At 38.2% G+C, this 17,806-nt stretch overlaps 1 protein-coding gene across 5 annotated transcripts in view; it reads left to right on the top strand.

Moving 5' to 3' along the window:
* Positions 1-17,806, top strand: part of KDM4C (lysine demethylase 4C) — a 476,304-nt gene that overhangs the window by 414,772 nt on the left and 43,726 nt on the right. For 3 of the 5 annotated variants that reach the window (XM_044265695.1, XM_044265697.1, XM_044265696.1), the window contains exons 19-20: positions 13,805-13,855; positions 16,174-16,344. In XM_044265695.1, coding sequence (XP_044121630.1) covers positions 13,805-13,855; positions 16,174-16,344 — 222 coding nt within the window. The remainder of the gene's footprint in view (positions 1-13,804; positions 13,856-16,173; positions 16,345-17,806) is intronic. The other 2 variants (XM_044265698.1, XM_044265699.1) reach the window with 1 other exon arrangement.

The following is a 17,806-nucleotide window of genomic DNA, read 5'->3' as shown; positions in this document are numbered from 1 at the left end:
ACAGTTCTAGAAATCTGTTTTCCTGGAGTCTATCCCTGACTCTGGTTTGCGATTTTTAATCCATTTAGTTCCAATAGGAATTTTGGGTTGAAGACCAGAATTACATTTCACCATATGTTGCATTTTACCATATGGTGCCCCTCAGGCCCTTGATGGGTGGCCATAGGATTATATTTTTGTAATCAGGCACGATTTATTTAATTCGCATCAGTAGGTAGGACTTTGCTTGACTGTGCTTTATATTATTTGACCCTTTTGAGCATCATTTTGGTTTATAGCTTTTGTAGATTCAGTGGGCACCAATTGACTAATTTTCTTCTTGATGCTTCTGTCACACTTTGACCATTTTGAGCTTCTTCAAGGTGACTTTATTTTCCTAATTTAAAACCACTAGCAGACATCTTTGAAACTGGCAAAATCATCTTGATTTCCTTGTTTCGAACATGGAATCAGCTACCCATCAAGGATCCCGTGTTCTTTTTTAAAGTTGCTCACTATTAGAAACCAAATTTGGAATGAAGGGTGTTTTTTGTTTTTGTTTCATGAGAACACCAGCTGCTTTGGCCAAGGGGCCACATTAGTGACAGAGCAGGAAAATAATTATTTTTCAAATGATCAAGAGTTTATGTTGATATGTCCAATTTTTTTCTGCCTTTAATAAGTTTATTTATATATTCTAATTTATATACTAAGGGCTTATTAATATACTTCCTCCTGTTACCATTATCTGGTCTTTTTATGTCTCAGCATAGGTTGTCATACCACACATGTTTATATTATGTTGCTGATAAAAATTTTAGGGATCTTTGTTTTCTTTTTTTGTTTGAACCACTGGATCAAGTGTCATGGGATTGGTTTCAATGTTTATACGTCTAGAATAGCCCACTTTCAATCATCACCTAAGCACCTCTCTTCTAAAAAGAAACCAAAACAATCTTTATCTTCCTTTAAGGAACAGTAAAGCAATGAAAATATAGGGCACTAAATATTATGATACCATTGATACCATCATTTTTAGGATATTAGAAAAATATAAAATTTTGATGTTTTGTCTAAAATTCTTTTAATTTCTTATGGGCCTGTTACTCTCTGGAGGGTGACCTTCTGACTCTCAGCTTCCACTCATTATCATTTCAGGATAATGAATGGTTCACCAAACTTGAAAATGTTTTAAACTTTTTCGAAGAAAGGATGGGGTTAGGGTAGAAACCTCATAAACTATGACCCCTCCAAGATATTTAAATGAAAAGAGCCCAAGGAAAATAAGACCACTTTTTAAAGACTTTTGGTATTGGAGATAAACTGTTTGATAATAGGTTGGCCATGCATACTGCCTGCCTCTCTTTTCTTATCTTAGCATTTATCTAGTCAGCTTATAAAAAATAATCTAGGTACAAAGGTTAGTTATGGAGAACTTCAGTTAGATTGCTTTGAAACTGTTCAATTCAATATACAGGGATCCATGGAGTGCCCTGGAAATAAAAACACAATTTTTTTTTAAACTTAGCCTAACTTTAAACATTCCCCATGACTTGCCCTCATTCACACACCTTTTGTACACAGATGTACTTTTTTGAAAAAATAATGATACACATTTATTCAACATGAGTTGTGTTCTAAAGGCTTTACAAGTATTATGTCATTTAATCTTCAAGGTACCATTTGTAGTAGGTACTACTATTAACCCCTCTTTACAGTTGAGGAAACTGAGGCAAGGGGTACTTAAATTATAACTTTATATATTACATAAGTAGTAAAGGGAAGAATGGTCAAAACTAGGCAACCTGATTCAGTGCCCAGGCTCTTAGCTACTATGCTCTATGACCATAATAAGATAGGCTAAATAAAGATAAGGGTGTTTTGGGAACTGAAAGAAGGAAGCTGCTAACTCTATTAAAGGCAGTCAGGTAGAATTCACAGAGGAGGTTATAGCTATGAGTTTTGTCTGCTCTAAGTGTGCGCTTCTAATGCCAGTGAGTTTGCCTTGGCTCCAACAGGGTTGACATATCAAACTCAGCAATGGATTGAATCCATCCTTTCTTTTTCCTTTTTAAAATTTTCCCTCCTTTAGTCTGGAGCTCAGTTCTGTAGCTCAACTCTGTCCACTTTTAGTTTCTCTCCCAATCTTTTATAGAAGAGAACCAGAATTTAGCTAGCACTCATCTAACAATGATCTGAATGATCTCTTCCTATCTCCCAGATCTGGGTGTCTTTGTGTTTTGTTGGCAGTAGGTTTGTTTTGGTGGATGTTGTTTTTCTTATTAGAGTTTAGATATTGCTAACTCCCTCTCTGTTCAGTTACATTTGCTATGACCGACATACTCTTCTCAGACTTATGGACAATTATCTGGTGTTTGTATATGGTTTTTTATTCTACATAAGAATAAATTTTCTACATGCCCTGCTGACTTTGCACTGAGATTGAAAACCAGAATTCTGACCCAAGAAAAGATCTGGAGTAAAAAATTCTTAACAAGGATAAAAAAAAATACTACAGTGATTCAGGCCTGAGTCTGATCAGTCTTCCTCAATCAAACATATAGTAAATAAAAGAAACCCCTTACCCTTTCATCAATAGAAATGTTTAGTTGAGATCTCAATCCATGTATCCCAGTGATAAAGTTAACACCAGGTTTGCCTAGGAGAAGAAATATTTAGAACAGACATTTTAGAATATTTACTTTTGGAAGGAATTGTCCTCTTGTTCACTTTATCAGGTAAAACCAGTGAAGACATCATTTTTCTTAATTTTATAAAGAAAACAAAGTATGTCCTATTTCATACTTCTCTGCCCTCTATTCAATACCCCACATTTAGCTTCCTCCTTCTACTTCTATAGCCTTTTCCACAGGCAGGGTGGGGATCAGTGAGTGTAGATCTTCTCTCTGCCATGCCTTTTGTCAGGAGAAAAAGGGCTTGAGTGGACCCACAGCAGAAGGTAGGACAGCCCTGCTATTGAATCACTGGCCCTGGCTGTGGGGCATAGAGGAGAAGTTCCACTGATACTATCCCCAGAAGCTTCCCACAGGACCTCATAGACTCTGGGCCAGAGGCTCTTGTGCCTCAAATTGAGCCATCTTCAGCTTACTCATCTGTCCTTCCCCCTTTTCCAGATCTTTTTCCAAGTCTGGCCACTTGGGAAGGGTCTTTGCACCAGCCGCAGTTCAAGCATCATCTGCAGGTGTTTTAGATACATTTCTGATACTAACTGAAGTGCTCCAAGGGATTTTTAATCTGTGGGAAGAGAGAACAGATGCCTCCATTGCCTATTCAAGTTTTAATCAGCAGGGATACAGAAACTGATCAGAATAGGGAGACCATGTAGTTGGAGCAGAGGCTGAATGCCAGTGGTTCTTCTCTTTTACCTTGTTCCCTATGAGGGGCTACAGAGTTGTGGCAATGTCTGCATGGAGTTGGCTGCTGTTGGGTCTGAATAAAGGTCATATTTTGTGACCATACAGTTGCTCTGTATTAAGGATTTACATGTCCATTCTAGAAAAAAATTTACTTTTGAGAGTCTGGGCCCTTCCATTTAAGGAAATTCTTGCAAGCAGTCAGCTCTTGAATCAGATAGAGGGTCAGCAAACCACATCATCATCCAGGAGTAGAAAGCACAGTCAGGTCCCAGGGGGTTCAGAAAAATATCTCCTCCCCTAGAGTAGCCTTTCTCCAGACTTTCTGATCCTTTAAATTTCTGATCCTTTAATCTGGTTGGATAAAAGAACAGCATCTCAAATGTATTTCCTGGAAATATCCAAATGCACTGAAAAAATGTTAGAACATATATTTTGTGGGACACCTTATTTATTTTGCAAATAGGCAATACTTCAGGAGCCCCTGAAATAATTTGGAAGCCATGTGGGGGGCTGAGGCCTAACGTGTTTTTAAGGTGAGTGTTAATAGTTACCCTCTATAGAGTCTTGATTAGTAGGAGATCTCTTATCTGACAGCCTTGGTTATATTCATCTCTCTCAAAATGTGTGATAATGTGTGGCTTCACAGAAAAGAATGTATTGCTGAACTTTTTATTCTGGCCTTGTAAAACTACAAATGAATCCTGATTCTATTTAAAAAAAAAAATCAAGAAAGAGATGCATCTTGGTACAGGTGTTTGGTTTTTATCACAAAAGCAGACTCAGCAGAATCCCCAGGAGAAACTTGTCATTGTTCGTTTCCTCCTTGGCTCTGTTATTCCCATCACGCTTGTACTGCATGAAGGAATGTTTACATGGCACAGTTGATACTTGCCAACTTCAGGGACTACACATACTGAGGAAATCAAGTCTTTCCAAGAACCACTTACCTCGTTTCATTTTTCAGTATAGGTGTGTTTCCATGTAAAATGCTTGCTCATATTTTCACAGAATTGATATATCCCAGTACCCAGAAAATGTTAAGCTTTTCAACAAGTTATAATTGTTTTTTAAAAAGAAAATAATTGAAGCATGCATTATTGTCTGATAGCTTGTTAAGAAAATTAAGTAGTGACACTAATCCCATATTTTAACATTGACATTAGATGTTAAATTGACATTTCTACACCTCAGATGAGGTGGAGAAATACAAATGGAATCTGTCAACAGACAGACAACAGGAAAGGGTTATTTGACATTCCCGCATCTTGTAAAGCATAAGAGACAGCGTTTCTCTATTCCTTCATGTAGAAAACAGCAATTAGATGTCATAGTCGTAATGAAATCCATAGATACTGACAAAATGTAATGAAAATGTAACTTTTTAAGACTATTTACTATGAACAATAGAAATGGCAATTAAAAGAGTTCCAACATTTCTATCTAAAAATCTATTCTCTAGGTCAACATTACATGTCCACTTTGAACAAACATGTTATATAAAACTCTGGATTAACTAAAAAGCCCTTGTGAGGTCTCTTGGCAGGAAGCCAGTCAGCCTGAGGTTATCCAGCTTCTTTGTCCTTTTCCACAGGATGTTGGTAGCCATCTTGGGATCTGATGATTTCACAGCTGCAAATCAGCACTTCTTTTCTTTCTAGGCAAAATTAGGTGGTTTCTTGACCATTTTATTTCCTTTTTTTTTTTTTTTTAAGATTTACTTTATTAGTTGAGAGAGGGAGAGAGCATGTGCTTGCGCAAGCAACTGGGGAGAGAAAGAGAGAGTGAGTCCCATGCAGACTCTGCACTGAGCACAGAGCCCAAAGTGGGGCTTGATCCCAACCCAGAGATCACAACCTGACCTGAAACTAAGCGTAAGATGCTCAACCCACTGAGGTACGCCCCCTCCTTGACCATTCCTTATCTGAAATTGGCTTGTTTTCTTTGTGAGATCTCATGGATTCTCTCTGTTTATCCCCCACTGTGTGTAGTGGATCTGTGAAATTTTAGAGGGCAGTACCTGAAGAAATGTAAGAAATTACTCTTTCTACATTTTTAAATAAAGCATTATTTTAATTTTTCTCTGAGCTATTACTGAGTTGATCGGGTGTTCAGAAGCCTTTGAATGGGGCAGGAGGCAAAGGAATGAAATGCTCTTTTTTTGTGGGCATTAGATATTGTAATCAGTTACAATCAGTTACTTTCCATTTTGTTAGTCCCTCCTTGAGTACTAGATAAGGCTTTTGGTTAAGTTTGTCCCTCCTTTCCTCATACACTTCTCAGGAATTAGAAGAAAATACAAAATTTCCAAACCCTTATATTCAATATTTTCTAATTTTACCTTCAAATCTGTTATTATTTATATCTGTCATGTGTTTGGAATAGACTGGTGCCCTTACCAGATACTGAGAAGTAGCTTTTGCCAAGGCTGTGGGGACCACAGAGATTAACTTTAGGTGATATTTAAGAGAACATGGGGGCTACAGTCATGAAACTGGAAAGGAAAGCTTCCTTCTATGGAACCTCTCAGTTTTTTTGCCATCCCTTCCTGCCTCCAAAGGAACCCCACACATTTCTCTTTCAAGCATGGTGTTAGGCACATAGATGCATTTAATTAACACTAGATAGAGAGGTAGATGGATATTTTCTTGATTAATAATGGAAAGATTTTGTGGGTTTGTCCTCTTTGATTAACATTGGTGGGGTAGCTAGGCAGATTCTGCACTTCTGCTGTTGTGATGGGCAGTAGAAAACTTTTGACCAGCTTTTCTTCAACTGTCCCTATGGCTATTTCTCCTGCAATTTCAAAAGAAGGCTAGGAAGCTTCACTTTAGATTAATCTCTCACTTTCTCACTTGCTGTGTCTTTCTCTCTCTTCCCTCCTCCATCCCCCCCTTCTTTCTTTCTCTTCTTTTCTCTCCTCCTTTCTTGCTCCCCCCCCTTTCTTCCTCCCCTTCACTTATGCTCATATAACTACTGTATCTTTATGGAACCACAACTGCCTATCCCACCATGATGTTCTCTTCTATTCAGGGGGACAACCCTCCTTTGTTGGGAACAGTGTATCAAAGTAGATAAGGTGAATAAAATTTAATGTAACACCTAATATTTGTACAGTGCCTTCTGTAGTTTACTGTGCCCTTTCATACATAACTACATTATCTCATTTGGTCCTCACAGTCACAACCTCCCTGGTATATGATTGTACACATTTTATAGATGATAAAATTGCACTTCAGAGAGGTTTACCAGATCATCAGGGTCAGAGCATATGTGACATTTCATTTAGATTACTGTTTTGGTAGTCACTTTTCCAACTGGAGACTATGGCTTGGGTTAGTTTATATGGTGTCATTATTTACCTGGGTTTCCTTTTTGGTGGCACAGAAAACTACAAAACCATTTAATTAGTCTGATTTACTTTGGATTTCCTTGATAAGAACTTTTTTTTGGCATCTATTTTTAGCTATTTTTAACCCATTCCCCAACTGTAGTTGAGATTTAGAAGTCCTTTTGGGAAGAATACCATTTAGAGATGCTTGCTTCTCTCTGTTGAAAATGCCCCCTCTGAGGTAATTTTTAAGTTGTATTACCCTATAGTTGAGCCATTACTTCTCCTTCTCCTTCCCTCCAAGTTGTAATTCCTCCAACATTTTTTTTCCCCCCAAGATTACTTGGAGTATTTTAGTTTCTTTCCATTTTCATGTAAATTTTAGAATCAGCTTGTTAATTTCTACACCTACAGAGCCTGCTGTGAATGATTGAGATTTTGTTGTACCTGTAGTTCTCTCCACATTCCATTATTGCTACCCAAGAAGCCTGAAGAGCCCCTGAAATGTAAAAGCCCAAGGTAGAGCTTCTTGGGGCAGGCATCGAGGGACTCCCATGTTCACTAGCAACTAATGAGTTTGAACGTGACTTAGGAGTTGCTCGTGTCAAGTTCCATCTTAACAGTGGGAGACTTCATACTCCTCCAACTCCACCAGTCTAACTGAGGTGAACTTTCCTCTTTGCTGTTTTTGAAGTAAGTTGTTTACTATTCAGAATAAAAAGCAGGTGATGCCGACCTGTTGAGAGTTTCCTACATTAACAGAGTGAGCATCTAGAGATGTTTCTTCTGTCCCAGTCCTCTTCACTTACCTACCAAATAAGACCTCTGATGTGAGCTAATGACTCAAATGTAAAAGAATTAGTTTTTTCTCAGTATCTTCTATAGACATTAGAATGAATAAGACCTTAAATCTTCTGGAAAACTGCTTACCACCATTTCCCACTGTATTGTATGTTTGTACTTAAAAACCCACAAGAAATAAAAGTACACGTGAACAAACATACATGTAGAAAATTAAATACTTGTGACATTTTTATGAGTCTGCATGTGCATTTTTGCCAATAGAGCAATTATTTCTTCATGAAGCCTGAGGGATTTAGGTTTTTCTGGGTAGAAGATTTTTACCTAGTGCCTGTAATTTTACAAAGAAAGCTTTCATTATACAAGGTAACTTTATATGAGTGACTTCTACTGCATGAGTTTGGTAAAAGAAGAATAGTGTGTATTAATTTATTTACTCAGATCCCTGTAGGGATTTTTATAAAATGGTTTTTAAAAAATACAATAATAATATCTCATGGGTTATTAAACCATAGGAATTAGGGAGAAATAATTAAGTTGAGAAGGTAAAGGAGTTCTGGAGAGAAATGGGAATGTCCATTTTGGCCTATTTATTGGAGAAGTTACTTCTCCAGCTTTGCTGGCTCTGCATACACAATTATATTCAGATTTACACTATTTTAAACATTATTATATAGATGGAGAACCCAGTCAGGGTGTTATGCCCGAGTTTTCGCGTCTGAGAGACCACCAAGGAGCTAAGCACCGATGCAATCACACGAGGGTTTATTTGACAAGCTTAAGCTTGGGCCCAAGTATACCCAACACAGCAGAGTAGGGACTTGGACCCTGAGGTGACATGCTTAAGCTTGGGCCCAAGTACACCCGACACAGTGGAGTAGACTTGGACCCTGAACCAGATTACAGTCAGAGTTTTTAAAGGCAGAGTAGGGTGGACTCGTCGGTGGGTGAGGACAAAGGGGAATGATGTAAGTCTCTCAGAAAATTTGGAAGCAAGGTCTCCAGGACCTTGAGGGGCTAGCTATTGTTGGGAGAAAGGTTATTCATTACCAGTAATAAAAATCTCGTGAGACCCTTTAGATGTATATCAGTGGGTCATATGCTTGGGAATGATTGCTGACACTATCTTGGAGGTTTAGAGATAAAGTTTCACACTTCTCCTATCAAATGCCCTTGTTAGTGAGATTTGGGTTTGGAAGAAATTTAACTTTATTTCCATTTCCTTCTGCCTCAGCCTCCTTCAGTTTTATGGTGGGGAGGGCAACATTAGGGCTTGGGGAACTGAGTTATTCGCCTCTGGAAATTGTGCTATTATTAAATCTCTAGGACATTTGTAAACCAAGGGAGACTCCTGTCTTGCAGGATTGTGATCTCTGCAAGTTAACTATTTGTTTTTCTTTTAGGGCAGCCAGGGGTGGCTGAGGAATGTCACACATATTACCAAGGGGAGGGGAGTGGGTGGAGAGGGAGTGCAAGGTGTCAGCTTTTGCTTTGCCAAGATGGCTGTACTTATCTCAGGGCTGGACTCGAGGTGGGTACAGCCTTGTTTTTCTTGGCCTCCACAAGGGATTTTCCCAAGATGACATTTCTGACCATCACTCATCTTGTCAGATGGTGGATGACCCTTCATCAAGGTGTATTTGCAGCTGAGACTTTGCTGGGTCTGACCAGAGAAGATCCATCTTGGCAAAGTATAGGAATCTTCCTTCCTTCTTCCACATAGGACTCTTCCCTGAACCTTTGCTTTAGAGGTCTTATGTGAACCAACTGCTCTCCGCTCTCAAAAACCCAATGGGGAGAGATGATATTGGAGAATGCAGTGTACATTCCAACCTCAGTACTAAAGTTAGGTTCTTGTGTCACTTTAGGTCACCCCAGAATTAGCCATAATGCCTCTGTAATTTCACAGGGATGCCTCCTTTGAGTTTCATTTCACTGTGCCCTTTTATCTTCCGTATATACAAGCACCATTCTATAAATAATATTGTTGTAATTTTTTATAAGGTTGTTAGTGCCTTTAAATATTCCAGGTGATAAAATCTTTTTTATATTTTAATATCAAGGAAAATTTGTCTGTTAGAGGATGAGAAAAGATTTATAATTGTATTCCATCAACTCTAGCTAGAATTTAACAAGTCTGTCACTTTTGAGGCAGTGGTGGTATTAGCAGTTTCTGAGACTCTGTCCACAGTAGAAATCACATTATCATTGTAACAGAGATTTCAAAATATTGCTTATGTTCTTCACAACTTTGAAAGTAGGATAGTAATAGTTATTAGATCTGCCACTAGATATTAGTATTTAATACATTATTAAAGAGGCAAAGATATTGTACCACAAATTTGTTTTTTCAGTATTATTTCAATTAGTTTCTTCTGTAATCTTTCATTGTTTTCTTTTATGCATTTAAAACCACCGTTCTGAATAGGTGCCCACAGGCTCACAAGGTAGCCAATGGTAGGAGTTCATGGCATTAATCACTGGACTCAGACTGCCTTCCTGACATGTGTACATGAGTGCTTCCTGGCTCCCCCCAATCTGGTTCAGAAGTTCCCTGTAGTGAAGTCTGTGAAGGGTCCCTTTGTGCCTTCAACTGGGCATTCTTAATACTTTGCATTTTGGTCAACTATGTCTCTCTTTCCTACCAGCTTTTGAGAGAAGGGACTTTCTCATTCTTTTATTTAATCCTCAGCACCTAGCAAGGTGTCTTACTTGTAAGGAGCACTCAGTAATTGCTTGTTTAAGTGTCACTTTTTTCTATGTCCGTCCTTGCATTACTTTTCCTCTTTGCATCACTTGCTAGCTGGTTCTTGGCTCTTTGGCTTGGAATTTATGGCCATAGTATACTTGTCAGGTAATGGTGATTTCTTTCATCCTGTTTTGTCCCTTCCTTTCCCTATTCTTTCTTTCTTTAAATTTTTTGTAGTTAGCCTATTGGATGTTGGTGTGCCTTTGATGAGCCAATCCAGGTATTAAGAACATCTGTTTCTCCTTATTCAGTTTGTGATCATTGATAGTTAGAAGTCTTTTTTTTTTTCCCCCAAGTGTCACTTTCAACATCAGTAGAGTCTTGGGAAAGTTAGAGAGCTATGTAAGAAGGGCCTCTTTCCCTTCTAAGCCCACACCTGAAAGCAACATAGTGGAGAGAAAACTCTTCTACATGTAAACAATTGGATCCTATTATTTGTGCTGCCCCTTATAGGTGACTTAGTACGATAGGAAAGACAGGTATAGCAGTGAGTCCCAAAAAGCTTTGTTGAGGGGTTTTGTTTTTGTTTTTATTTTGTTGCTGTTCTTGGTTTTTTAAGAAAACCTGAGAACAAAATGTGTTCATTTTACTGAAGTAATATGTCTTAGGAATCAGTAATGATTATTAAGAACAAAATAAAGATGCCCTTTTTTATATCACATTTGGCCTAAATATAAGAAATAGAAGTTAACTCAGATGAAATTTTTTAACTAAATTTATGTGTCCTTCCACTTTACAAAGTGTACATTTTAAGTCCTTCTTTTATCTTATTTAAGAGAAAGATAAATGAGAGCATTGTCTTTGCTTATTAAATAATTTGACTTCAGCTTTTTTTGAGCACATCAGTTAAGTAGACCTGACTGTTGTTTAAAGAATTTAGAAACTTGCAAGGACTCTTATAATTTTATTACACTTAGTGTTTTCAATAATAATTAAATAAACACATAATAGAAAGTACAGAGAAGTACAAGAAAGAGCAAATAAACTGTAGTGGCTTAGAACAATGAGAATACTGTAGCTGGTGATTCTGTAGGTCATACATTTAGGCTGGGCTCAGCTGGGTGGTTCTTTCCTTCCAAGCAGATTGCCTCATTCATCTATGGTCAGCTGTAGAACTACTTACCATTTTCTATCTGGGTTCATGTCTAGGGCCCCAGATGTGACTTCTGGTCCATGTGATCTCTCATCTGTTAGTAGGATAATTAAGTTTGTTCAGATGATAGCAGAAGGGTGCAAGGCTTCTTGAACAAAGGCATTGGATTGGCACACTTCTGTTGTATTCTTTTGGCCTAGGTAGGACAGGTTGCAAGACGAACCCAGATTTGAGGGATGAGGAAATAGAGTCCAGCTCTTGATAGAAGGAGCTTCAAGGTTTCATTGCAGCAGATGCAAAAACAAGAATGAGTAAAGATTATTGGTATTTTTTGCAATTTACCACAGTGTGTATATGTGTGTTACATGTACATATGGAAAAATGGACTATATGTGCAATTATACATTCTACATTTTTCATATCCAGATAAACTCCAAATCCTAGTTGCTAGTTGAATTGAGTATACCGAGGAGATAAAAATTATTTCTTACCTGAGAAATTTCTCAGTGCGTATGTAGAACAAAGGAAGTACTCAGTAAATCAGAAAAGAAAGGAAAAGAAAAATGTAACTTTTTTTAAAAAGATTGTATTTATTTATTTGACAGAGATCACAAGTAGGCAGAGAGGCAGGCAGAGAGAGAGAAAGGAGGGGAAGCAGGCTTCCTGCTGAGCAGAGAGCCCGATGCGGGGCTCGATCCCAGGACCCTGGGATCATGACCTGAGCTGAAGGCAGAGGCTCAACCCACTGAGCCACCCAGGCGCCCCCAAAATGTAACTTCTTTAGGCATGTGTGTTAATTCCATTAGGTCCACTTCCTGGTAGGTTTTATTTCTCCTCTGATTTTTGTCAACGTTTATTCTGATGGTTGATGATACCAGGGCACTCAAGATAGAAGAGTGCCTGCCTGTGAGCCCCATGTTAGCTTCTCACCATCTCTGAGATCTTGGAAAAGTCCTTGACGTGTACCTCAGCTTCTTCATCTATTTAATGAAAATAACAACTATGTCACAGTGTTATTGGGAGAATTTTAATTAACTCAGGTATATGGATGTGTGTTGGTAACTCTACCTATGTAATTGTGCCCCAAAAACTCTCTGATGCTTTTGTGAAATATCTGTAACATTTCCTACTTAACATTTTTTCTCCATCCGCAGCATTTCAAAGTGGCTCTAGCTTTCTTTAAAAGAAGTTGTGCTTTTTTTTCTCCCTTAAACCACTCTTCATTTCTGCTTAGTGCATGTTAAAGGAAATTTAACTTCCACAGCCTTACCTTGTGTACTAATCTTCAAAATACCATAGCCATTTCTATAATCTGATGGAACCTCTTGCATAACGTCTGTCTTCTTTGATCAGAAATGACAATGTTAACATCAATAAATTCTTGCGCTTTTCTGACAGGAAATATTTTTGAGAATGTATAATCAGTTATGGGTATGCTTGTCAATAAATTTTCCCTGCAAAAACAAATCAGAAAGCCTATCAAAATAGCATTATGGGGAAAATCTGTTTTCCTTAATACTCCCATGAAATGTCATGCCTAAAGCTCATGGAAATTTTTATTTAGATGAAGGCATTTAATTTGTGTGTTGACCATCTTCCCAGCCAGCTAGTTTGCATAAATTTCAGGTCCTATGTAAGAAAAAGGTGATTATAATCTAGAGTCAGCCTTTTCCTCTATCAACCTGTATTGTGTTTCTCTTTCCCTGACTGACCACTTCCACTTTCCAGACCCTGTGAATTTCACCATAAACCTTCTTTATTCCCCCCCCAACCCACATACATGCCTATCCACCCCAAGAAAGAGTAACATCTTCCTATAACTCCCCTTTGTTTTCCTCTTTTCTGGGCCATGAATTAGAATCAGTCCTCTCCCATTTTGAAAATATATCTGTACCCACTCTCACAGTTTGTTCATTTTTAAAAGTTATTCTTTCTTTCATTCATTCATTTGTTGTTTATCCAGCGGCATTAGTATTTTTCATGCTGTGGTGGGTACTGTAGGAAAAAAAAAAGGCATGTAGGCCTGGTGCTGATGCATGGATTTTACTCTGCTGTAGGAGGAATAGTCAATGAAACTGTAATTTGGGCAGGGTTTTAAGGGAGTTGCAAACACAGGCTTTCAGAGCATTGGGGTTAGGGGAGGAGGCCTCCATATGCCTTCTTTCCTAAGGACCATAGCTTTGTGGCCACGTTTGACAAGACTTAGAATCAGAAGTAGATGAAGTAAAGAGCAAGGCAGTGATGGTTTGGGGCTGGATTCAGCTTTGTTATGTGAAATCAGGGTGCTGCAGTCATACATGCCAATTACTGAGGGACAGCAGAAAAGAGTGGCTTATTAACCTGGGGCTAGCGTCCTAGGTATGTTCTCCACTTACAAAAATGAAACCAGTTAACAGTTGCCCATGAGTCTAGGTAGTTGATGTATTTTATCCTGTTTTTATAGCAAAACTTTAATGTAAGTATTATCCCTTCTACAGATGAACAAACTGAGGCTGATAAAGGTTCAAGATCACAAGATCACACAGCTAGTAAGTAGCAGAGCTTAGAATTCAAATCCAAACCATTGTTTCCTTACAGGGTTAATTCCAATTTTAATAAAATATGCACAAGGAAACTAATACCATAATGAAATACAGTAGTTGCAGTCCTGAGCATGAGTGTTTTTAAGTCAGTTTGACAGAGAGGGACAACATCTGCAGAAAGTGCTGCCATTGCCACTTAGGGCCACTATGTATGGTCACACAGGTTGTAAATTTTGCCTCCTACGGTTAGCTGTAAATGGTACAGTCTTACGGAACAGTCATGGGCCCAATTTTGGAGTTATATCACTACAGACTGTGCTTTTATTCACATTTCATTATTACATTTGAATTGTTTTCTTACTTTGAAAGGTTAGATATATTTGAAGGGGTTGGGTGAAGAAATGAAATAGGAAATTAGGTAATTATTTCAGCACATATAACATACTGTGGCCTAGCTATTAATGATTTCTACTTCACGGGTACCTGGATGGCTTAGTTGGAGAGTATACCACTCTTGATCTTGGGGTCATGAGTTCAAACCCCATGTTGGGGGTAGAAATTACTAAAATAGACAAACAGAAAACTTAAAAAGAAAACTTATAAATAAAACAAATGTTTTCTACTTCAAACATAGTGCACTTACTTACTGTTGTCTTTTATTGAGATGTTTATACACCTAACTGACTATAACTATTAGATGCTATACACCTGATTATTCCCCAAACAACCCAGCAGTGACTGGGGAATGATTTTGTTTTGTTAGGCATGTGAGAAACTAGATGTCAGAGCTCACTCTACAACTAAGAGACTGTAGGAACATGCTTGTTGGGAGGGCGTCGCCCCTCCATCCAAATCATGAGCATTTGTCCTTAGTTCCTTACTCCAAGGTTTCATCTCCCACCTGGCCAGGTGTAATAAGCTCCCCACTCACCTTCTTCACCTATAGCCATGTAAACCTGGATCACTTTTCTTCTATATTTAAACCTCTCCGTGCCTTCCTTGGGCCCATAGGATAAGTCCTGACTCCTTAGGATGGCAAAGGGCTACCCTTCTCCCTTCCCCACCCCACCCCCATAGTCTGACCCCAGGCCATTTCTACAGGCTTCTACCTTGTCTTCCCCTCCCCCACATAAGAGCAGGATGTGGGGAGAGTAGGAGACTCTTGCTTAACAGATAGCAAGTGCCAGCGAGTGTATGTGGAGGGAGTGCCGGAGCAGCAGAACGCAGCGTATCGCCACCAGCACAGTAAAGATTAGATCAGGCGCAGCTCATCAATGGATGCTAAACCTAAGCAGATGTATATAGGAACAGGATATTTGCATGGTATTAAAGTTTCTCCCACATATTGCTTCTTAGTTGTAAGGGAAAAAACAGTGATTGTAATGTGGAGAGATTGGACTACAGTTCGTTTAGGATCAAAATTAAGATCACCATTGAGAGCAGAGAGACAGACATGTGCCTCCAGAAGTAATATCCTAAGAAGAATATGACATTATCTTTGTAGTGTTCTGACCAGGAATGTAGAACTTGAATCTAATCATGAGGAAACATCAGGCAAATGCTCAATTAAAAAAAGAGGGAGAAGGGAGTGTTGTATTCTTGAGAAGTAGCACTCATGATCACAAAGACAAAGAATGGCTGTGGAAATGTTCCAGATTAGAAGGGGCTAAAGAGAAGCAGAAGCTAAGTGCAGTACCTGACTTGATTGGACCTTGCACTTGAGAGCAGGTGTGGGGTGGGGGAGTGGGAGAAACCATGAATATCATTATTGGCTCAGTTGATAAATTAGAACATACATTGTTGATTAAAGTATTGTATCCATGTTAGATTCACTGAAGTTAGTAACTATAACAATACTGTGTTTATGTAAAGGGAAATCCTAATTTTTAGAAAATACACAACTGATGTATTTAGGAGTAAAAGCCCATGATATATGTAGCTTATTCTTAAATTGTTCTGGGCAGAATATATATATGTGTGTGTGTATATATATATACACACAAACACACACTTTTTAATATATAAATATACATGTATATAAAATAGAGACAACATGCAAAAAAGTAATGGCAAAATGTTAAAAATATTGATAACAGATGAATCTGGGTAAAGGGTCAACAGTATGTAGGTATCTTTGTGTACTACTCATATACTTGTAACCTTTACGTTTGAAATTATTCCCCAATAAAAAGTTTAGAAATTAAAAATATATATCATGAGCATGTGAATTTTTTTCCTAAATAAATATATATTTTATTTTCTGTCCCTACCTTTTATCTTTCTCCTGTTTCTTTTCTCTCCTTTTTCTGTGCCGCCTCTTTTAGAAGTCCAAGGCTGGTGAGAAGGGTATCTCTGTGGGGCAGACGGTCATCACAAAGCATCGGAACACCCGCTATTATAGTTGCAGGGTGATTGCTGTGACATCGCAGACCTTCTATGAGGTCGTGTTTGATGATGGCTCCTTCAGCAGAGACACATTCCCTGAGGATATAGTGGTGAGTAAATTCCTGGGGTCCCTGCTCCCCAGTTCATTTTTTTTTCCTTTTCTTTTTTTTCTTATTAACATAAGTTAACTTATTAACTGTTTAACTTACTAACATTTGCCCCAGGGGTACAGGTCTGTGAATCATCAGACTTACACATTTCACAGCACTCACCATCACACATACCCTCCCCAATGTCCATACCCAGTTCATTTTTGTATAACTAAACCAGCCGTACCTTTCAGCTGTCCTGCTTTTGGCTTTTGGAGTAACACATTTCACTTAATAATTGATCCAGGTGTGCTTTTCGGCACTGCAAAGAAGTATTATTTTCTAGGAGGTTCTCAGTGTTCTTCATAGGCGTCCTATGAACTTAGACTCATCTTCCCAAATTCTTTTAATTAAATGAGAAGTGTATATGTCAACTGAGGGTTGCTGGGGGGAGGGGGGTTGGGAGAAGGGGGGTGGGGTTATGGACATTGGGGAGGGTATGTGCTTTGGTGAGTGCTGTGAAGTGTGTAAACCTGGCGATTCACAGACCTGTACCCCTGGGGATAAAAATATATGTTTATAAAAATAAAAAAATTATTAAAAAAAAGAAGTGTATGTGTCCAGAAAACATAAAATGCAAATTCACCTATTCTTTTCTGTTACAGAGAATGAGCATATTTGAATTCTTTTATTACCTCCTTTTCCTTATGCTTAACTGGAAAATATGGTTTTTATTAATCTGACCCAACAGTGATATCTGTGATTCAACAGAAACCTCTGTGCATGTGTCATATGGGAATAACAAAAGTCACACAGGAAAGAGACGGTGACTTTTACTGATCATCTTAACTTGTCTGGTCTGTATAGGAGGAGTAGGTGTGTGCGTATTCATGTCTGTCTGTCTCCTTCTTCTGTCCCCTCCATTAACACCTTGGGACTTAGAGAAACTAGTGAACGTGTCTCATAGGCTTGCTTTTTAATAGGATGTTTCACAAGAAGAATACTTTCCACAGAAGGTTTTTTGAAACCAAGGTCAAATCACATACCTGAGACCAGGGTTATTCTAGTGGTCATCTTGTTATCTCTTTTGTAGTTAAGAGAAATGGCATTTGGGGAGAGCCAGGCCTCAAAAATGTTGTTGTAACCTCTGCTTTATCTTGGGTCTGTTGATGCCTTGCTCTTATTTATACTTGGAAGGACATTTCTTAATGATTCTTTAATAATTATGTGTTATGTGCAATTGATAATTAAATGTAACTGTAGGAGACTGCTCATAAATATTTCTTGAATTTTGTTCTCCTGGGGCAAAAGTAACATTGATTCAGTCAGCTTTGTTATGCTTTCTTTTCAGTGCCATTAAGAGGCACAAGTATGTAAACAAAGTGACCTTATTTGAAAGATTTTTAAAGCAAATGAATTTAGACAAATAAAGAAATTCGAGGATTTGATTATATAGCCAAATGGTGAACTGTGTTTCATTGCA

The sequence above is a fragment of the Neovison vison genome, chromosome 9 (assembly GCF_020171115.1).
Source record: "Neovison vison isolate M4711 chromosome 9, ASM_NN_V1, whole genome shotgun sequence".
Classification (NCBI taxonomy): domain Eukaryota; kingdom Metazoa; phylum Chordata; class Mammalia; order Carnivora; family Mustelidae; genus Neogale; species Neogale vison.
Note: the sequence above shows the minus strand (reverse complement) of the source record. Positions and strands in the feature narration are given on the sequence as shown.